Source organism: Physeter macrocephalus, chromosome 19 (assembly GCF_002837175.3).
Source record: "Physeter macrocephalus isolate SW-GA chromosome 19, ASM283717v5, whole genome shotgun sequence".
NCBI lineage: Eukaryota > Metazoa > Chordata > Mammalia > Artiodactyla > Physeteridae > Physeter > Physeter macrocephalus.
The window spans coordinates 37420050-37441010 of record NC_041232.1 but is presented as its reverse complement, the minus strand read 5'-3'; the positions used below and the strand labels follow the sequence as shown (position 1 = coordinate 37441010).

The window sequence follows — 20961 nt, the reverse complement described above, 5'->3', positions numbered from 1 at the left end:
TGCTAGGTCTACAGCTACAGATGTGGAGAGGCACATTTATCACCCTCACCGAACTCAGGCTGAATGGGGAGCTGACATGTAAACAAGTGCTGGGATGCCCATAGAATGTCCTATGGGCTGGAACAGGCGTGTGGGTGCACTGGGGGGCGACCACTGGTAAGTCTGCTTGCAAGGGCCAGATTTGAACCCAGTCACACAAATGGGTAGGAATTTTCTGGGCACTCCAGGCAGAGAGGAAGCTGCCAATGAAGGCCAGTGGCCTGAAAGGGCCGGTGGGTGTCACTGCAGGAGTGGCTGTGACAGAATAGAGTCCAAAAGGGTCAGGCTCTGGAGCTCGATCGCCTGGGCGCACACCCTGTGATCCCGAGCAACTTACCTGATTTCTCTGTGCCTCAGCATAGTCATCTGTGGCATGTAACCCAGGACTGTACATTAACCCGTAGTGACACGAGTCAGTATGTGTCCAGCACCTAAGACAGCACCAGCAGTCCTCAGAGCACATTAGCTTACCCAGAGCGGCGTCAGCTACTTACTGTGACTTTGGCAAGGTGACTCTTGAGGAGTTATAGTGACCCACGCAGAGCTGAGATGTCATTGGGACTTATTACTGGGTGATTTGGGGACCGAGGGGCTTGCGGAGGGGAATCCGGGACACAGACTGCTCGGTTGCTCTCGGAGCCTTGGGGGCTGGAGCTCCGTAATGAATTTCTTGCCGGTTTTCACTCTCCATGTCTCAGGTTCTGGGCTCCTGTAGTCAGAGGAGGTCAAAATAAAAAGGCCTCTCTCCTCTGTGGGATGGGCAAACTCCTTCAGGCACTAGGGTTGATTTGCTGCCCTGTAACGGAAACCCCGGAGCACCTGCTTGTGAACATGTCACTCATGGAAGAGATGAGCATCCTTTTTGTTTCCATCCTCTCCATTCCTTCTCTTCCTCCAAACTCTGGAGATGTCAGCTTTATTTAGCTCAGAATCTTTTATGACACGTTTTCCCATGTTGGGGGCCATTATCCAGGTGGGAGCCAGATCACCTCTGCGTGTGTCATCCCTTCTGTACTGAAGGGATAAGTGTCCCCACTGGGGGGCAGTGGAGTCAAGGTTGGCTTTGCCTTTGGTCTCTGCTGAGGCCGGTTCCACAAAGATGAGAGATAACGAACGTATAAGAGATAACAGAGGATCTAAAGATGGGAGCCACTGCTTTGTAAACACACATCGTGTGTTTATTAAAACAATGCAATGTGGATTATTTAGTCACACATGAAAGGTTAAGATAGCCTTCATAGCAAACCACATGCTTCTCTTGCCAGTGCTTTACTTCTTTTAAAAATTGAGATATAATTGACAGATAAAATTATATTTGTTTCAGGTGTTCATTATAATGATTCAATGTTTGTATATATTTCAAAATGATCACCACAATAAGTCTAGTTAACATCCATCACCACGCATTTGTTTTTCTTGTGATGAGAAGTTTTAAGATCTACTCTCTTAGCAGCTTTCGAATATATTCAATACAATACGCTGTTGTTAACTATAGTCACCACACTGTATGTTACGTCCCCAGGCTTTGCTTATTTTATAATAACTGAAATTTTGTACCTGTTGAGTGCTTCATTTTTAAACAATATGTTATAGTTCACACTTTATCTGAGCTGGAGTAAAAGAAAATTGCAGTTTGTCAACTAGCAAAATAATCCTTCTGAAATGTCCAGAATTAATCTATTATCTTGCCTGACCATTTCCCCTGTCAAATATGAAAAAAATCTATGCTTCCTCCTGCTAGAGCTTTCTTCCCAAGTGCCAAGGACTAATTCCCTTAAACGGACCAATAAAAAGGAGGTAACAAAGGTAGAGTATGCATTAGAATTTCTTCCTTTCAGGGAGCTCTAAATGGCAACTTTAGATTTCCCCAATCTGCCCTTTTTTCCTTCTCTCTAGGGATGGAGTCAAAGGTCCCTTCTCCTTTTTTCTGTTTCCTAATTTACACATCACACCAGAGAATTTATAGCACTGCTCAGGGTCAGAGCTGGATTAATGAAAGGAAAATTTAAAGAGACAGACCGGAAGAGACGTTGAACAAGAGCTTAATTTCTCTTCCTACACAGGGTACATTGATTTCTGTCCCCTTTTCATGGTGTGTAAGATATTCGAAGGCTTGGGCGTGGCGTCATTTTGCTTTTTTGTGGGTAAACACAGTTCTAATGGTGAGAGTGGTAAAACTACTCATCCAGAGTGCTTTGCCGAAGTGACTCAACTCTGGACCTCTGAGTCATCCTTCATTTGGTCCAAGCAGAAAAAGCCTCAATAAATACTGAAGTGCAGCAAATTGTTAAGCCCCCAATAAACTTATTCATAATTTATGTGCCTCTTGATCTAAATATTTACTTTTAAGGGGAACAAAAAAGAGTTTTTAAAGACTAATTGTATGTCTCTTTATTTTCATACAGAAAACATCTCCTGCAAAGATCTGTAGGTAAGTTTAAAAAAAACAACAACAACTTCACAAACATCTAAAATAGAAGATTTAACCTGATGTTAACTTCGATGAGAAACCGTCTGTTGACAATTCATACTTGAGAGCTGACAGAGGAATTTATTACAGACACTCACATATCCCTATTTTGTGTCTTATTCTCAAATTTGCTCTTTTTTTTTCCTGAAATATTTTATCCCTAAGGGGAAAACAACTCATGCTAGATTTCAGCCATTGATGCCCAGAATTTCACTGAGAGTTGTGCAATACTGATGAAGAATGAAAATGGAAAAATGGAAATGACTTAAAGCTTTAAAAATAATGTTTGAACCTCATTGGGTTTTTAAGAATTCCCATGGTGGAAAAGTACTGGCCTGCGAATCCACGGATCTGAGTTGTGGTCTTGGGCCACACAGCACCGTGACCGTGGGCAGGTTTCATACCTCTCTGTGCCTCAGTTTTCCCAGCTGACACATGAACTGGGCTGGACCCTCTGGCAGGTCCCTGTGCTCCTGTTGTGCTAATTCTGACCTGGATGCCTTGTCCTCTGGTGGCTTCCTGCTTCCTCGGCAGTAGCTGCGAAGCTCGGTCCTGAAGATAGAAAACCAGCAGAATGTTTTGATACGTGGATTTAGGACTTTTTGTTTCATATATTTCTGGGCTTTCATCCAATCTTTTTTTGCCTTTATTACAGGCTGCTACTTGAAGAAAAAAAAAATCCCACTGTCAGGACGCATCCTCTTGTTTAAAAGATTAGCAGGTGTTAAAGAGAGGCATTAAAACCCATTTATGCCTGATGTAATCAGGTGTTGCTCAAGGCCAAGTCTGATGGGAAACCAGGGGCTGCCTCACACCTGACACTTCTCCCCTCAGCCCTGAGGGCTTGTCTGCTTGAGGGGCTCTAACGCTCATTGCCTGTGGATGGGGAAGCATCTTGCATCCTCTAAAGCCTCTGTCCACCGCAGGCAGACACCAAAGCCATGAGGGTTCTCCTCTCCCCCAGCCTACAGCCTGCCCATTCCTGTGCAGTCCCAGAAACCCTCCTGGACAACTTCTCTCCTCTCACCCCACCCTGACCTCCGAATCCCTCAGCAGTCGGGTGCCAGGGAATTGTCTCAAGGCTGTTTGAGTGTGTGCCTTTAAAGTTGGCGAGGCTATAGGAGTGGGTGGACTGGAGTGGTTAGAACCTGTCCCATGTTGTCCTGCCCTTCCTGAGGCCCTGAGGCCCCAGCTCTGAGGATTCCTCTGTACCCATCCTCCTGCCTCAGGCCCAGCAGCCATGCTAGTCTTTTAAGGGTTACACACTATGTGTGATGACAACAGTGAGGGCTGTGTGTGTGTGTGTGTGTGTGTGTGTGTGTGTGTGTGTGTGTAGGGGGGGTTGTGGACAGAATTGATCAGCATCACTATTGCCAGTGTACTTAGGTTATGAGTATCAGGTTGTTGTGTTATTACGTATATATATGTAAGTGATACAGAATTTGATACGTATATAGAACATATGTGTGTGAGATGTCATATGATATGGTAAAGTCTCCTAACAGTGAAAATGCTGTATTCACTGCCCCCGTTTATGCCTTTGATCCTTTGCTGTTCGCCGCGTAATGCAATGGTCAGAAGGGACCCAACCCTGAATATGTTGTTGCATCATAAAATGGAAAGAGGGGGAAAGGGCATGTGGTCCTTTGGGTTTTGTGTTTTCTGGTGCCTTTCTTTAGGAGAGAACGACTGGCAAAAGCTATAGGCCAAGATATTTTGGTATATGAAGCCCATATACCATCTAAAAACCACTGATTTCTAAGCCAAAAAGTATCTCCAAATCGACTTTCTAATGAATGAGAAAATGTGAAAATATCTGTGATTGGCAATGTTACTTTTTTGTGCAAGAATTATAAAAAACCCTTTTATTATGGAAATTTCTAAACAGATATAAAAGTAGATAGAACAGTATAATGAAGCTCTGTAGACTCATCCCCCAGATTCAACAGTTTTCAACTTAAGCCTCTACCCAGCGCCTCATTTCAGCAAATCCCAGGCATTGTAGCGTTTCAGCCATAAATATTTTGGTATGTATAAGAGATTTTTTCTAATGAAACTTTTTTGTTTGTTTGTTTTATTTTATTATTATTATTTTTGGCCACGCTTTGTGGCTTGCAGGATCTTCGTTCCCCAACCAGGGACTGAACCCCTGCCCTTGGCAGTGAAAGCGCCGAGTCCTAACTACTGGACCGCCAGGGAATTCCCTTATTTGGGAAAAAGTTTAAACTAATAGAAAAGCTGCAAGAATATTACAGTGAACTCCCATATACCTTTTATCTAGATTCACCCACTGATAGCGTTTTTTGTATTTGCTTTCTTTCTCCATATATACATATGTACATATATATCACATAAAATATGTAAGAATATATACATAATTATTCTTACTCTTATTTTTTTCTGAACCATTTGAGAATAAGTTGCAGGGATTATGACTCTACCCCTAAATACTGCAAAGCGTATCTCCTAAAAATAAGAAGCTCTCGTATAACCACAGGGCAATGATTAAGTTTAGAAAATTAACATCGGATACAGTACTGTTATGTAATATTGAGTCGATGTTCAGATTTGGCCAATTATCCCGATATTGTCTTTTATAGTAATCTCTTCCCCCAAAGATGTCATGTCTCTTTCGTATCCTTTAATCTGGAACAATTTCTTGACATTTTATTGCCTTTCATTGCCTTCATAGTTTGAATAGTGTAAGCCCATTGTTTTGTGGACTGTCCCTGAATTTGGGTTTGTCTCAGTGTTTCCTTGTGATTCAGTCCAGGTTATGCATATTTGGCAGGAATACCACATGAGTGATGTTGTGCCCTTCTCAGTACATCATATCAGGAGGCACATGATGTAGCTCTGTCCCACTATTGGAGATGTTAAGTTTGATCATTTGGATAAGGCGATAAGTTTGTAATGTGCTTTCCGTGGTGTTTTCTTATTGGTAAGCGGAATAACTGTAGTCTGCTTGCCCAATTTTCCACTAGTGTATTTTGGGGGATCGGTAGTTTAAAGAAGCCTCCTTTTGTATATACTGTTTTTCTCGAGTAAGCCAGCTGTGGTTTTGCACATGTCCTGCAAATGCCTGTCTCTGGGAAGATGGCTAGCCGAGCCCCAGAGAAGAAACTGGTGTCAGCAGAGCACATAATTGAAAACTACATGGGTAGTGAGGTCCTCAGAGGATGAACGGGGGAATTGGGTGTGGTCTCACGAGATCTTTGCCTCATCCGAGCTCCAGTCCGTGTATTTCAACCTCCACACTCTCCGGGACTCACCCTTGATGTTGACAAGTGAAGCTGCGTGTTTACCTCCTCTCCACAGTGCCCTCTTTCTCCTGGCTGCCGCAGGGTGCCTGCCGTTCAACGACTCCCAGGTGAGTTCAGGCAGACTCACCTTGCCTTCCAGGTATCTCTGAAGCCTGCGTGGATGAGCAGAATTTCCGAATCCTTCCTTTGAGAAGCAGGAAAACCCTGGCCTATACAAAGGCATATAAAAACAAACTTTCGGGGCCCTAGGGCACCTTTTGGCCAGGCCAACACCTCTCCTCAGGTCTCTGCCTTCTCCCAAGGCTGCAGCAGGGGAGCCTGCAGACCTTGGGCCTCTGGGTGCTGCGATGGGGGCGGTCCACCCTCTGTACGTGCTGGGAGGACCTGCACATCCGAATGACGCCAGCCCCACACATGGAGGCGAAGTTGATTTTCTTTTCCTCTCATCCCAAGGGCCTCATCTGCACAGTGATTTTCACTTTGTCAGCCTGAGTTTTTCTTTATTAGGCACTGAGAACCCACCCCCACCTCCAGGAGTCATCTCATTTCGGGCTCTTTTTTTTCTTTCTTTTCTTCCCCAGCATTTATTCCGTTCCCATCAAGTGTTAGGCACCGAGCCAGGCTCTGGGGGCACAAGGAGGAATTGCTGTCATCCAGGCAGAAGTCGGAGTCTAGTCAGAGCAAAGGGGAGGGGGCAGACGATGAACAGATAATTATAACACAGGGAGGCCAGGGCTCTGTCCGGGGAGGTGTGGGATCCTTTGAGGCTCAGAGCAGGAATAGGAAGCTTGCTGTGTGCCAGGCTCTGTGCCAATGCTGTAGTGCCTTATTTTATTTAATCTCACAGCAATTCCACAAGGGTAGCAGCTATTATTATCTCCATTTCATAGCTGAAGAATAGCGAGGCCCAAAAGGTCACCAGCTAACCAATAAGTGGGGATTTTAGAATTTAACCCAGATCTTTCTTTTTTCTTTCTTTCTTTTTTTTTTAAGTCACTGATCCTTTATTTTGTTCCAGTTAATATATCAAGTATTAGTAACATGAAAGCTATCATATATTGAACACTTGTGTGCCAGGCACTGTGCTAAGATCTTTGTATACTCTGTTTCATTTAATTCTCACAACAAACCTTGAATAGTTAGGATTCCTATTTTACAGAAGAAGAAACAGACTTAGATTAAAATAATTTTTTCAGCTGCTTGGTATAGTCAGTGTATAGATGGTGGCACAACCAGTCTTCAAACCTAGACTTGTCTGCCTCCAAAAGACATGTTTTTAATTACCATGCTAGTTTATAGCAGATGGCAATAGTCTTTTGGATGTGGGGAAGGGAAGGGGGCAAGAGAATTAACCCGGATCTTTCTGATGCTGGAGCCAGGCTCTGCTTACTGTACCTAAATCTTGAAGGGTGAGGAGGAGCAACCCAGGAGAAGAAGGCAGGTACGCACAGAGCCCTAGAAGTGTCCTGAGTGGCCTGTGATTCAACTTTATTGAGCACCTACTATGTGTTTGTCCCTGGGCAAATTCCTGCCCTCTTGGAATTAATCATCTAGTGTGGGGTGGAGACAGAGTAAGTCACAAGTAAAACAGAGTGTGTCAGGTGAGATAAATGGAAAAAGGAAGGGAAGAAGAGGCGGGAGTGCCCCTCAGCTGAGTTGGCCAGGGACGTGCAAGTTCTCTTTCTCTGGAGGGGGATGGGCAGTGGATGGGACTGGTTGCGTTGACAGGAGCTTGTCATAGGGATTCTTGGGTGTCCTGAGTTTGGATTTCATCCTGAAGTCACTGGGGGATGGCTGGATGATTTTAAGCAATAGGCGGCACCATCAGGTCTACTTTTTAGAGATGCAGTGCTGGGGAGTGGGGGGGATGGGGAAAGAGATGCTGGAGGCAGGTAGCCCTGTTAGGAAATGTTGTAGGCAACTGGGTGAGAAATAAGGAGGGACTGGCCCAAGGCCCCAGAGTCCTGTCTGGCACCATGCCTGGCACTGTGCATTGACGTTTAGTGTTTCTGATCATCATGCTGGATCCCATTTGTCTGTACTTACAGCCATTTTTTTTTTTAATCTTGTGTTACAGTTTGATCCAGATGGTTATTTCTGGGCTGTAATTCACTTATTCTGCGTAGGTAAGGGTCTTTAAATACATTTATTTATTTATTTATTCATTTTTGGCTGTGTTGGGCCTTTGTTGCTGTGTGGGCTTTCCTCTAGTTCCGGCAAGCGGGGGCTACTCTTCGTGTGGTGCATGGGCTTCTCACTGCGGTGGCTTCTCTTATTGCGGAGCATGGGCTCTAGGTGTGTGGGCTTCAGTAGTTGTGGCTCGCGGGCTCTAGAGTGCAGGCTCAGTAGTTGTGGCGCATGGGCTTAGTTGCTCCGCGACATGTGGGATCATTCCGGACCAGGGCTTGAACCCGTGTCCCCTGCAACGACAGGCGGATTCTCAACCACTGTGCCACCAGGGAAGCCCCGTCGGTAAGTTTTTAAAGAAGTCTTACTGAAACAGTTGAGACTTATTATTCCTTATCATATATCCACTTTTTAGTGATCTTGGACAATAGGAAGATTAAATCCAAGGTGTCAAGGTTAAAATTAAATGGGCATTTTTCTGGTTTGATTTTCCTGTTTTGGAGTTTTCCTGAAATGTTTGCAGTTTCCATAGAGTCTTGCCTTTCTCATGACAAACATTAATTAACTCGCCAGGGCCCAGGTTTCACTTGCTCAAATCCACTTGTGCAGTGCTGGTTGGTCTTCTCTAAAAATGGTGAGAAGAGATCCAGATCCAGAGGTTTGTGTCAAAAACACTCTCTTTCAGCAGTATACCAAAAAAAAAAAAAAAAAAAATTAAGTGGTGAAATGAAAGGACCATCTACTTTATTTCAAACCAGTGTTTCCTATCTGTATTAGGGGGAAAAACAGTGCCCTGACTTTGTGACACATGGGTCAGAAGTCCAGCAGTGTTTCTCATGTGCACCATCAAAGGAAATCCAGGCTTAACAATCCTGTTAATTGTGTCCTTCTGGGGACCACGAGCCTTTCCAGCCCAGCACTCTCTGTATGAACTGCATCATCTGGGGGATTATCAAATGTGCATCCTTGAAATTCTCCAAAGTGCTCTTGGTCGCCCTCTATTGGCTGAGGGTGACCCTTGCAGGGAAGAGGGGCCCTTCTCCCTGCGGATTTCATGCTTCCCAGGAAGCACCAGCCGCCCCCTCCACAGAATGCCGCGTGCCAGTGACTTGTGTTGCTTCCTTTCCAGGGGCTTATAAGATACTACAGAAATCCCAGAAACCCAACGCGTTAAGGTAAACTTCTAAAGTTTGGTGAGTCGTCCTGTGGTTAAAGGAAAGGGGTGAGACCCACGGGGTCGTGAGCTTCTTCCATCAGCCAGAGACTCCACGAGTCCAGGATTGGGGGAGGGCAGCAGTCAGGTCCATCAGTACCTGAACCACCGCCAGCGATGTGCGAAGAGCCTGGAAGTCTCTCTCCTCTTCCTTCAGGGCGGCCCTTTAGATGACATTTTGACAAAAATTGCTTGACCGGCTTCCTTGGGCCCCAGTTCACTTCCTCCAGCTCAGAGGCACAAGTCTTTCTTCTTGTTTCTCCAACCCCTTCCTAACTTTAGACCCAGAAGCCTCCCCCATCACCAGCTCTGTTCTGGGGTAAAATGAGGCCTTTGTTGAGGGCAGTCAGTGGAACAGAGTTGCTGAATGTAAATGAAGAAATGAGAATTCAGGCCTCGGTTGGGCTGGAGCCGCCAGGTCAGAGCCCTCCACTGGCCAGCTGGCCCCTGGGTTTCGGGGCCACCTGAGACCCACAAAGAAAGGTCTGAAGGGACTGACTCCTGGAAGAAGGTTATACATGCTGAGGGTGTGTGATGGGTCCCTAGAGCACCATTTTTTCTTTGAATAAAGTGTTTTTTCAGCAAGAAGCCAGTAGAGTTGTTAGATAAAATACAGGATACACAGGTAAATTTGAATTTCAGAGAAGCAGCGAATAATTTTAGTTTAAGTATGTTTCGTGCAATATTTGGATCATACTTATTCTAAAATATTATTCTTTATGTGAATTTCAGATTTATTTGGGTGTCCTGTATTTTTATTTGTCAAGTATGGTAGCCCTAGAAGCCAGTCCAGTGACCTGAGAGAGCTGACACTCCTTTTAAAATGGCAAATGTACACATAATCGGCCACAAGTGAAAATGCATGTGATAGTACTAAATTGGAAATGTTTTTAAAAAACGAGCCAGGAAATGGTTTTGAATATAAAGTACTTTTCTTAGTGTTTATTAATGATTTATAAATGTAGGAACTTGTACATAGATCTAATTTATTAATGGAAGAAAATGACTATTTTGTGTATTGTTAAACACTTATATTATTTCACCTTTTATGTTTTTTTTTTCTCATTTCTTAGTGACATTGACCAGCAGTACTTAAACTATCTATTCAGGTAAAATATAATTTAAATTTTCAAAGAATAACTCATATTCTTCTAGAGCTAATGGATTTTTATTTTCCAATAATGTATATATTTTCTATTAATTAATTTTTTTATTGGAGTGTAGTTGATTTATGACGTTGTGTTAGTTTCTGCTGTACAGCGAAGTGAGTCAGTTATATCCAGTAATATTTTGATGAGGGAGATCTGAGCCAGTGTGCCTGCCTGCCAGGAAGGCAGGCTAAATAATTGGTGAGATGATCAGAATTGCGGAAACTAAATAGTAGTCCTGCCGTTAGGCCAGGCAAGAAGTGCTTCCATCCAGCCCTGCACTTCAGAGAGCCATGCCTCTCCCCAAGGCATATGGAGTTTCCATATGCCTTGGAATTTCCTACCCAAGTGGATTCCAAGGCCTCCCTGGGTCTGTCTTCTTAATTCATTCCGAGTCCCAGTGGATGTCCAAAGAAAGGCTTTTAGTATGAGGAATGTGCATGGAGGGTGGGCTTGCAGACTGAGGTGTCCACACACACACATGTTTGAGGTCCTTGGGTGCTGGATGGAGCCTGGTGTTGGGAGAGAAGAGGGTGCACTGGGAGCCAGGAGCCAGAGGCAGGATGTCCCCACGCTAACACCTTCTGAGAAGAAGCTCCAAGGACTCCAAGAATTCTAAATTTTAATCTGGACTTTCAGGTTGCTTTGAAGGTGTATTTGTTAAGGTAGGATGAAGTTTGAGGCTTGATTTATAATAGGTAAGTGTAGTATATGGCTTTCCATTTGTACTGTTGCCCCAAGCCAAGTAAAGAATAGGGGTTGGCTGCTAAATAGAATAGCTGGGGAGTATTCTTGCATTCTGAGGGTCCCATATGGTGCACTGAGGGACATAATTGAGAAAGTGAGGTTTTGCTGTCCAGAACTCAAGTTTGCCTAATGCAACAACATTCAGTCCAGAGGACCAAGGTCGGAGAGGTACCTCTCAGCCTTTGGCCACATGGATTTCTGCAGGAAGTTAGCTTAAAACGTTCAAGAGCTGTGTTCTCTACCTACAGGTAAAGTTCCTAAATATCTTAGTATTTATGAAAATGCTTTTTTGAAGACAGGATTCAACCCAAACATAGCTGGGGCCTCTTTTGTACTCAGTGGAACAGTCATTAGTTCCACTCTGCCCAGACCCACCAGCTGCCTTTTCAAGAGATGTTTCTGAAAATGCAGAAGACTCTTGGTGTTTGAAATGTTTCCATGACATCGGACTACTTTAGACAGTTCTTTTTCCCCACAGAGCTTGTAGCCAAGGTGAGCAGCAGAGGGTTTTGTGGGTGGAAAAAACCAGCCCCTGTGACCCCCAGCTAGTTCTCCTGCCCTCCCCCCTCCCCGCCCTCCCCCGTGTGAGGTTTTCACTACCTGGGAGTCAGGTGCTCAAGGCTTCCTGCCTCAGCCCGCTGCACACCCCACCAAAGCCACACTGCTGTTTCCATGTCTTCTTTCAGTACAAGTGATGAAGATGAACCAGGGCTGAGATTCGATTTCCCACAGGCCCTGGGTATCAGCATCCAGAGATCTGCATCCACTGAGCTCTGTAGGGCAGCTGTGCCTGTAGGTGCCAGCCCGGAACTCTGCCTGCTGGTTTGTTCTCTCTCTGCTGGTTTGAAAACATAGGGAGAACCTGCTATGTATCTGGCCCTGCTAAATACTTGAGCTCCAAAAATGAATAAAATATGGTTCTTGGTCCCCAGGTCATCACAGTGCAGGAACTAGGAGGGTGTAACTCTATATTTACAAAATTCAGACATGGAGTAGAGAGCCAACTCTTTTATTTAATTATCTCTTATTTTTAACTCCCTAGTGTTTTCTTTTAGAGTCACCCTTTGGGGTGATTCCGATGATGGCATTTGGGATACCATGTCAGGCCCTGGGAGATGTTTTGGGATGGAAAGGGGCCCCTCACATCCTGCCATAGGAGCAATAACTTCTGCTGCTGAAGTTGAAGCCATAAGGGGGTCCAGCGAGATAGAATAATGGAGTATGTACAGGGTATGTGTTTTCCAGAGAAAGAAGAGACAGCAAGCAGACAGCCCACGAGAAGGACAGGAAATCTCCAGTGTTGTTTGTAGTGTGTGTATTTTTTTACAGCTAGCTGCCTGACAACCCTTGTCTCACAAACCTACAACTTCCAAATGACCAGAATGTGACTATTCTTATGGCCGTTGTCACTACCCTCCTCTCCTCCTGCCTCTTTCTGTGATGCTGCTACTCTGAAAACCATCAGAAAAACAGAAATGATGCTGGGAGATAACCCAAGAGCAGGGCAGGGCTGATGAGCTAACATTGGTTTCCCTGGCTATCATGTCACCAACTGGAGATTTGTGGCAGTGGTTCCTGATCCTGGTACTTTATAGCTTCCGGGAGCCATAACAAATAAAAACAATGGATGCCCGGACCATACCCTTAGAGATTCTAGCCAGGATGTTACACTATTTGGATGTGTATCCAGGGTTAAGAACCAGAGCAGGCCATCCAGCACTTTAAGAATACTTTCCTTCTTATATCTGAATTAAAAGTTTCATTCCTAACCGCCAACTAAATCAGCTGCCTGCGTGGCATGAGTTTTGCTGGAAGAGGGTATGGAAGGTGGGCTTAGGACCACACAAAGGCACTTGTAGACAGGTGCCGGGAGATGGGACAGGCTTCCGGCGATGAAGATGGGAGAGAGCCAAGCACAGGTATAGGCTGCATCATCCCATACAGCATCAACTGCAAATTGGTCCAGGTAGTTTTCAGACACAGGGTGGATGGCATGGGTCATTTTGTGGGCTAGCTTCCTGGAAATTTACCTATTCTTCTGTGTAGTTAATTTTGTGATTTAGCTCACAAATAGATTTAGCTCACATTCAACAGCTAACTTTTAGGCTGCAGCCTATGTGTGATTTAGACTCTGCTTTGTTTAACTGACAAATACTCTGTGTAGATGAGGTGAATATGATAATCATTAGTGGCAGGGCTGACCCTCCGAGAGGGGCACGGACCCTCAGAGTCCATCACAGGGGAGATCCAGCCCTCTTGCCAAAACCTGAGGCATTTCAGGAGATTCTCACTCTCTCCCTGACAAGTTGGATTTAGGCAGAATGAGACCATTCAGTGCAGATAGTTTGCTTTTAGGCAAATCTCACTATTTCCAAGTAGAATGGGTGAAAATGGATGTTGTTTTCTCAGTGCTGGGGAAGCTTTCTTCACCAGTCTGATGTTTCTTTTTCAGTGTGGTGCTCCTGGCATTTGCATCTCACCCCACAGGTAAACATCATTTTGTTTGTTTGTTTGTTTGTTTTGCCGTTGACAGATATCCATCTGCCTATCTGAGTCCCCTAGTGGTCAGGTCAGGACATTGTAAGACCTGTGAAATTGAACAGGAAACGAGGAGGAGTGCATGAACTAGCCCTGACCCTGGTCTAGAGTGGAGGAATTTCCTCATCTCATGCTGCTGATTTGGATAGCTCTGGGATGATGGGAAGTCCTTGTCCCTGGTGACAGTGACAAAGAAGGAGCTGGTAAGGCAGAGACACTGGTGCTGAGGGCTGGTCTCCTAAGCACAGCTGTGGAGGTGCCTTGAAAACAACTCCTCATCTGCTTTGGGGACCACCTCATCATTGCTCTTTCCTCCAGATTCTTTCCTCAAGACTCTTGGGTTGAATTGCTAAAGTGTTACTTAAAATGACTAAAGACAATGGAGCTTTTATTCCTATGCTTCCCAGAACTCCAAAGGAGGTGACTATCTCATTGAATTGGTGTTCAAAACTCTTTCCAGGTTGCCACCCAGAGAGGAAGTAGGACCTTAATTTCCTGAGGTAAACAAGTCTAATGCCAGAACCCTTTGTTAGTCTCCACCATTTTGTAGTCTAGCAGAACAAAATTTGAGGTCTTCTTGGATCTGTATCTCCAGGGCTGCCATCATAACAAACCCCAAACAAAGGCCCCTTTTTTTTTCAGCAAGGCTCCATTCCTGGAATTCTTGGTTAACATTATTTGGTGTAGTCAATAGGATCCAGAGCAACGCTTGGTGGTTATCCAATGTTTCTTCAGATTTGGTGTAATGTACCTATGCAGACCCATTTTGTCTAGCTTGTCTCTCCAGCTGCATCCAGGCTGCTGCATGAGTACCTCCTGGATCCAAAACTCACACTTTGGTTGAGGTTAAGGTCTTTGTTTGGATGTTTCCAGATGTTGACTTTTGTCCTTTCTCCATGGGGGAAGACATTCTGCTCTTCCACTTGGTAGGAGATCTGTCTTTTGTTCAAGGATTTCTGTCTCTAGCACTTGTAAGGAGATTCATATTTCAGGGTTTTTCCTCAGTGTCCTTTGGGATTCGTTTCTCATTTTGTTTGGGTGACCTTTGGGATTTCATTTCCCAGTTTGTTCTGGTGCTTGATTACTCTTGAAATATGGGAAGTTCATTCTGTAAGGGCAAAACTGCAAGATAGCCTCCTCCTAGGACTTCTGGTGAAATTCATAGTTTATGAACTATGGGCCCTAGTTCTGCGAGTATCTTGCTGGAGTGAGATTTCCTGAAATGGTCTGCAATTAAATTGGCCAACCAGGGACAATTCTTAAATTCCTCCATTAGTTTATCTGAACAGTTTATCTGCAAAGAAATAGGACGTAAGACAAGATGGAAGCCTATTTCAATTGGTATTTCGAGGTCTTCAGATGTATACGTTATTGCCTCCTTCAGAGAAACTAACTCACAAGCATCTCAAAGGATTTCCACACTGGAAAAATCTTCTAGCTCTCCTCTCCTCTCTCTCTCTCTGTCCCTCTCTCTCCCCCACTGCTCATTCTTTTCCTCTAAATGTTCACTGCAATGCCTTCTCCTTGCTCTCCATCTTTCTATGAAGTTCCTTTTTATAACACTGAGATTGATTCCCCACGAAAGGCAACAATGCATCCAATGGCCTGATGAAAATGGCTATGATTATTATGGACATTCTGAAAAACAAAAAACAGTTTTTCCAAGAGTTTGACCCTAAGGGATCAGAAGTCTTTCTAGGCAAAGCTTGCATTTCTCTCCTTGTATCTTTGAGATGTAAATGTTCTAACTGGTCTTCTCAGGTAACTCTTTTGTAGATAGACTTCCCTAAGAAGCGAAGTTCCAGTTCCCTAAGACTTGGGAGGATTTGATGAGGAGTTCGATAACAAGAGTTCAAGAGTGGGGTTGCTGAGAAGATTACGGTTTGTGCAGGGTCTCAGGTGGTGGCACGGATCTCCTAATCTTGATGAGCTTCTCTGGACCCTTTAATCCTGCCTCAGGTGGTTTCTTGGTTGCTCCTCCCTTGATTAGCAACTGTTTGAACCTGCCCTTTGGAACTCAGGGGAGGTCATGGAGTCTGGCATCTTGCTCCCACTTTGGGAGTCGGCTTGCTGGCTGTTGGCAGGCTTGGCTGTTCAGTCTCTGCTAATCTTCTTAGTCTAGTGTGATGTACCCATGGTTTTACTCCAGCCAATTTTAGAGAGGCATGAATAGTAAGAAGAATGTCACAGGACCCCTTCCATCTCTCTTCAAGCTGCTGCTCAGGTCCTGCTCTTTCAGCAGCCTCTGGTCTCCTACTTTGAAGGGATGAAAGGGAGCTTCCAGGTGAGGGAGAGACCCAGATTCTGGCAGAGCTGTTGTGACATCAGACTCTATCATTTCTGCTACCTCAAAATAATTCCTCAGAGTGGGAAGTCCAGGGCTGTCTAGGTAGGAAGAAGAGAGGAATGTCCTCAAGGCAAAGATGGCCTTGGCAGCTGCTAGGGTAGTCCGTTTTCCGCTGCCTACTTCTGTCTCGAAGTTCTAGCTGCAGGGATGGTGGACTGGGTAAGACTGGGGCTCGACTTTCCAGGCAAGGGTCCCCCATGATCTGACCTCTAAAGGAATTCTCTAACCCTCCAGTCTTTCAAAGGAGGCTGGTGTGGAGAAAACCTCGGAGCGCCCAATCAATCCAGGGAACCCTCCCCCTGGGAACGTCCCCAAGTTGGCCCCACATGGGTTGCCAAAATTAATGCTGAAAGCTCAGCCTTTCTGTACAGTGGTGCCAAATCACATCTCAGAGGCAGAGTTTGGGGTGAAATAGAAAGGGTTAGCTTTATTGCTTTGCCAGGCAAAGGGGGACACAGTCGGCTCTTGCCTTGAAAAACTTTGCGTCCCCTGTTTGTTTGTGTATCTTACATTGCCCAGTCGACCCAGTGCTCTGACTCCGGTTATATCTCTGAGGGAAATTTTGTAAAAGAATGTAGCTGCCTTCCAGGGTGTCAAACTTAAGGGTTAGGAATGGCCCACATACTTGAAACTGTTCTTAGTATCCTGTTATGGATTTATTGCCCATGAATTTAACCTTTTTCCATCTTTTATTGTTGATGTTTTCATATGATGCAATCTCAGATGTACAGGCAGGTTTATTATCTGCCAAATAAACTAGTGCTTGCTTTGTCCTTTTCTAAAATTCTCCCTTCAAGCATCCAGAATTGCTCTTCAATCCTAGGGCTAAAGATTTGGTGGAGAAGTTCAAATTGCGCCTATTTCTCAGTGACATCCTTTTATACATTTTAATCATATATTGTCATCCAGTTTTCATAATTCCAGATTAAAGAAGTCATTTTAAAACTTACCTTCCAAAAAAAAAAAGAACTCATGTCATTTAAGGGGCTTCCCTGGTGGCGCAGTGGTTGCGCGTCCGCCTGCCGATGCAGGGGAACCGGGTTCACGCCCCGGTCTGGGAGGATCCCACATGCCGCGGAGCGGCTGGGCCCGTGAGCCATGGCCGCTGAGCCTGCGCGTCCGGAGCCTGTGCTCCGCAACGGGAGAGGCCGCAACAGGGGAAGGCCCGCGTACCGCAAAAAAAACAAAACAAAACAAAACAAAAAACTTACCTTCACCCATATATACACTGTTATGTATAAAATAGATAACTAATAAGAACCTGCTGTATAAAAAATAAATAAATAGAATTAAATATTTAAAAAAAACAAAAAACTTACCTTTACCCTGTTGCTGCCTCAATTACCCTAGAGTTGTTTTCCAAATTCAGGAATTTTCCGTAATACTCTATTTCATTGTGTTTTTTTACTTTGAAAGGTTTTGAAGTTGATGCAAAGATAAAGCAAAAATATCTGTGTGCAGCATGGCTGGAAATACACATTTTATTGGTCACACTCCTTAAACTAATGTTTATTGACCTCTGCTATGCATGAGGCATTACCCAAGCCCTCAGGGTCTCAGTCTCTTTTCCGGAAATTAAGAAAGGTGGACTGGATTATTTCTGAAGCCCCTTCTAGCTCCCTACTGTGCCCCAAACAGCAACCCCTTTCTCTTTGTGTTTTTAGCTGCTTCAGACTGTTTGAACTAATATCCTCAGGGAACTGCTGATGGTGACTCGGGTCATGTTTCTAGATTGGACATGACATATCCGAACTGCTGTCTCATTAGCATAATTTGAATTATTCTTTTCTCCATGAGTGCTTCTACACTTGCCCATACTGAAGCACATCCACTGTTTTCTGCCCACTCCCATAGCCTGAAAACCTATCCTTTGTAAAATTACAAGTCATATGAAACCCTGGTGTTGACCCTAAACACCTGCCTGTACCGCTGAGTGTCCGCCTCCAAATCCTGCCTCTCAGCATTCCTTCGTGCAGCCAGAGGGTTGCCACCCAACAGATATTTCAGAGCCTACTAAGTGTCTTCTGCCTTTCAAATAGGTTTTTAATCAAAGACCTTTGGAGAGTTATGCTTGCTGGTTCTTCTTGGTTTACATGTTCATTTCCTCCCTGAGTGATTTCTAGTGGATTTGGGTGAATGATATTCACTTAAAGAAGTCACTCTGCCCTTCACTAAGAGGTTATGCTAGTTCATTTGTTACACTCATGCTTATCAGAGCTGGAAGGAACCTTAGTGATTATCCAAGGTGCCTCCACATTTTACAAATGAGGAGGTTGAAACCCAGAGGAGATAAGTGATGTGACCAAGAGGATGCTGAGGAGGTGAGTAGCAGGGAGACGGGAGTTTAGCTAAAGCTTCCCTGCGAGGGGAGGCCCCACAGCCGTAGGGGTCGGGAGTCCTGTGGGCCTCAGGAGCCATCGTAGCAGGGCTCAGGCAAAGGCCCCAGGGAAGGTAGGTGTGAGGCTACCTACGAACTGGCAGCAGCCTTCCAGAAGAAGCAGGAGATGTTCATCTATACCAACACCAAGTTGGGTATCTAATCCATGAACATCCCAGGGAAACACTGTGGAACCACTCCTACTTTTACATGAATTAAGTAACAAATACAATTGTGGTCTTTATAAACAGTGCAGTTGTTTATACTGAAGTTGTGTAATGCACAACCTTGTGCAGCTCTAAGCAGTGGCCCATTGTTTCGAAAAGCACACAGGTTTGCTCAGTAGGTAATTAAGGCAGATGGATATGAAGGTAGGAATTTGGTGTGTGAAATTATGGAAGCTGAGAATCTAGAAGACCCCTTGGGGATCGGTTTTTCCCAGCTTTATAAAGCCAGGGCAGTTGCCCTAAACCCTTTGATGGGTCCTGGTGATATCTTCTCATAGGAGCATAAGGTTGATTACAAAATTTAAGCAAATAAAACAGCTGAGGAAAATCTCTTTCCTCCGGAAGTATTCAAGGACTGCTCTGATTGGGCAGCTTCAATTCCTGCCAATTTGTTAGCTTTCTCATTGGACCCGTGGGTGGTCCAGCCCATTTTTAAGATAGAACAGCACTTCCTTCTTTCCCACTTGCTTATTATACTTTCCATCTGGAATGTCCACTTCAAGGCCTGGGTGTGGGTCAGGGAGAGCAGCTTCCTGATTCTCCCACATCTGCACCAATTAAGACACAGTAAGAGTCAGGACTCATGGGTGCAGCCTTTTTTTTTTTTTTTTTTAAAGGCTCTGTTAATTTCTGATGTTTTAAAACAGGGCTTTATTCTTTTTGGTTTCTTCTTACCTCTTCTTTTTTTACTTGTATCTTCATTATTTAGTAGTACTTTCATAACATTTTAAAGTTGAGATATGATTTACACATAGGAAATGCACATATCTTAAATGTGCAGCTTGATCAATTTTGACAAATGTATATGCCCATGTAACTCACACCTCTATCAAGATATAGAAGACTTCTGTCACTCCAGAAAGTTTCCTCACGTCCCTTCTTAGTCACTCCCTCTCACCGACCACCAGAAGCCCCTATTGATCTGATTTCTGTTACCATACATAAGTTCTGTCTATTCTAGAGCCTCATATAAATGGAAACACACAGGAAGTATTCTTCTGTGTCTAGCTCTTTCATTCAGCATAGCGTTTAGAGATTCATCCAGGTTGTTGGGTGTCTCACTAGTCTATTCTCTTTTATTGCTGACTAGTGTGCCAGTGTATGAACCTTTTGTTTATCCATTCACCTGTTGATGCTCACCTGGGATGTTTCCAGTTTGGGGCTGTTATGAATAAAGCTGCCATCAAGATTCTCATACAGTGCTTTTTGTGGACTTAACGTTTTAATGTCTCTTGGATAAATATCTAGGAGTAGAATTTCTGGGTCTTACAGTAGATATATGTTTAACTTTTAAAGAAAGTGCCAGTTGTCTGAAGCATTTGTACCATTTTACCCTCCCACCCAACAATGCGTTAGAGTTCTGGTTTCTCCATGTCTTCACCAACATTTTGTGTTGTCTGTCTTACGTTAGCTATTCTACTAGGTGGGTGATGGTCTCTCAGTAGTGCTTTTGACTGAGCCGCCCTTCTCACTCACTCCCAAGTGACTAGAAAGATAGGCTTTCTTGCAATGCAGATGGTGTGGCTTTGGGTCACCACCTTTGGGGTGCATTGGGATGTAGTGGTAGGTAGGGACCAGGTAGATAGTTCTTCATGTCCTAGGTGCAGACCCTGACACTTTTCCCATTTCAGGCACTGGGTTTGCTTCTTGATGGGTGGGATCTAGTTCTCCTTCTAATCTTTCAAAGTCACAGTTCATGCAGAAGCTTCAAGAATCTTAGAAACTTGCCCCCCCCCCCGGACTGCTTTAAGTAATAGTAGAGAAAACAAATTCTTCCTCTGTTTGAAAGTTTGCATTTCATCTTTGTATGGGGTCCCTCTGCTGTGGCATTTTCAAGAGAGAAAATTTCAAGGAACCAGAAGGGCAGGAAGACTTTCGGGAATCTGACCAGAAATGACCTTGTTTTGTGGTGTGTCTACTGCTCGTATTGAGATAAACCAAGCAGTACTAACTACATCCTGGAACTGACCTTCCACTTTTCCACTGATTCTGAGGACTAAAATGTGGTGAGAGGAAATTTTCTTGATGTTCCGGTATCCATTGTTCTTGATGGTGGTAAAATTATGCCACACTTTTCACCGTGGCAATTTCATGCTCCATTATCTTCAGAGAGATGGGACTCACTCCCTCACTCAGAGAGTCAGCAGAATTTTAACTGTGGCACAGGGATGAAGGCTTAACTCAGACTTCTGTGCATAAGCTGCATGTTTTTGCCACAAAGCATGTTTACAGAGCTTGAACCACTTACTTTGTGCTTAAAGTGTGCGTTCTGCACTGGGTGGTGCAGAAGTGTTGTCTTTTGAGCATCTTTACAGTTTTTAGTTCCTGGGTCTAGTTCTTATGTGGTTGGGGCTAGGTAGCCACGTACTGCAACATTTTCAGGGCTATTTTTTTTTTTTTTTTTTTTTTTTTTTGCAGTACGCGGGCCTCTCACTGTTGTGGCCTCTCCCGTTGCGGAGCACAGG

The 20961-nt window shown here is 44.4% G+C and overlaps 1 protein-coding gene across 11 annotated transcripts in view; it reads left to right on the top strand.

Moving 5' to 3' along the window:
* TMEM241 (transmembrane protein 241) overlaps nucleotides 1-20961 on the top strand; it is a 112066-nt gene that overhangs the window by 41588 nt on the left and 49517 nt on the right. For 10 of the 11 annotated variants that reach the window (XR_008615953.1, XR_008615954.1, XR_008615955.1 and 7 more), the window contains exons 6-11: nucleotides 2445-2470; nucleotides 5828-5879; nucleotides 7850-7898; nucleotides 9029-9074; nucleotides 10186-10221; nucleotides 13460-13494. Coding sequence is in view for 8 of the 11 variants with exons in the window: in XM_055080500.1 (XP_054936475.1) it covers nucleotides 2445-2470; nucleotides 5828-5879; nucleotides 7850-7898; nucleotides 9029-9074; nucleotides 10186-10221; nucleotides 13460-13494 (244 nt within the window). In the remaining 3 variants the exon portion in view is untranslated. The remainder of the gene's footprint in view (nucleotides 1-2444; nucleotides 2471-5827; nucleotides 5880-7849; nucleotides 7899-9028; nucleotides 9075-10185; nucleotides 10222-13459; nucleotides 13495-20961) is intronic. The other variant, XM_055080505.1, reaches the window with a different exon arrangement.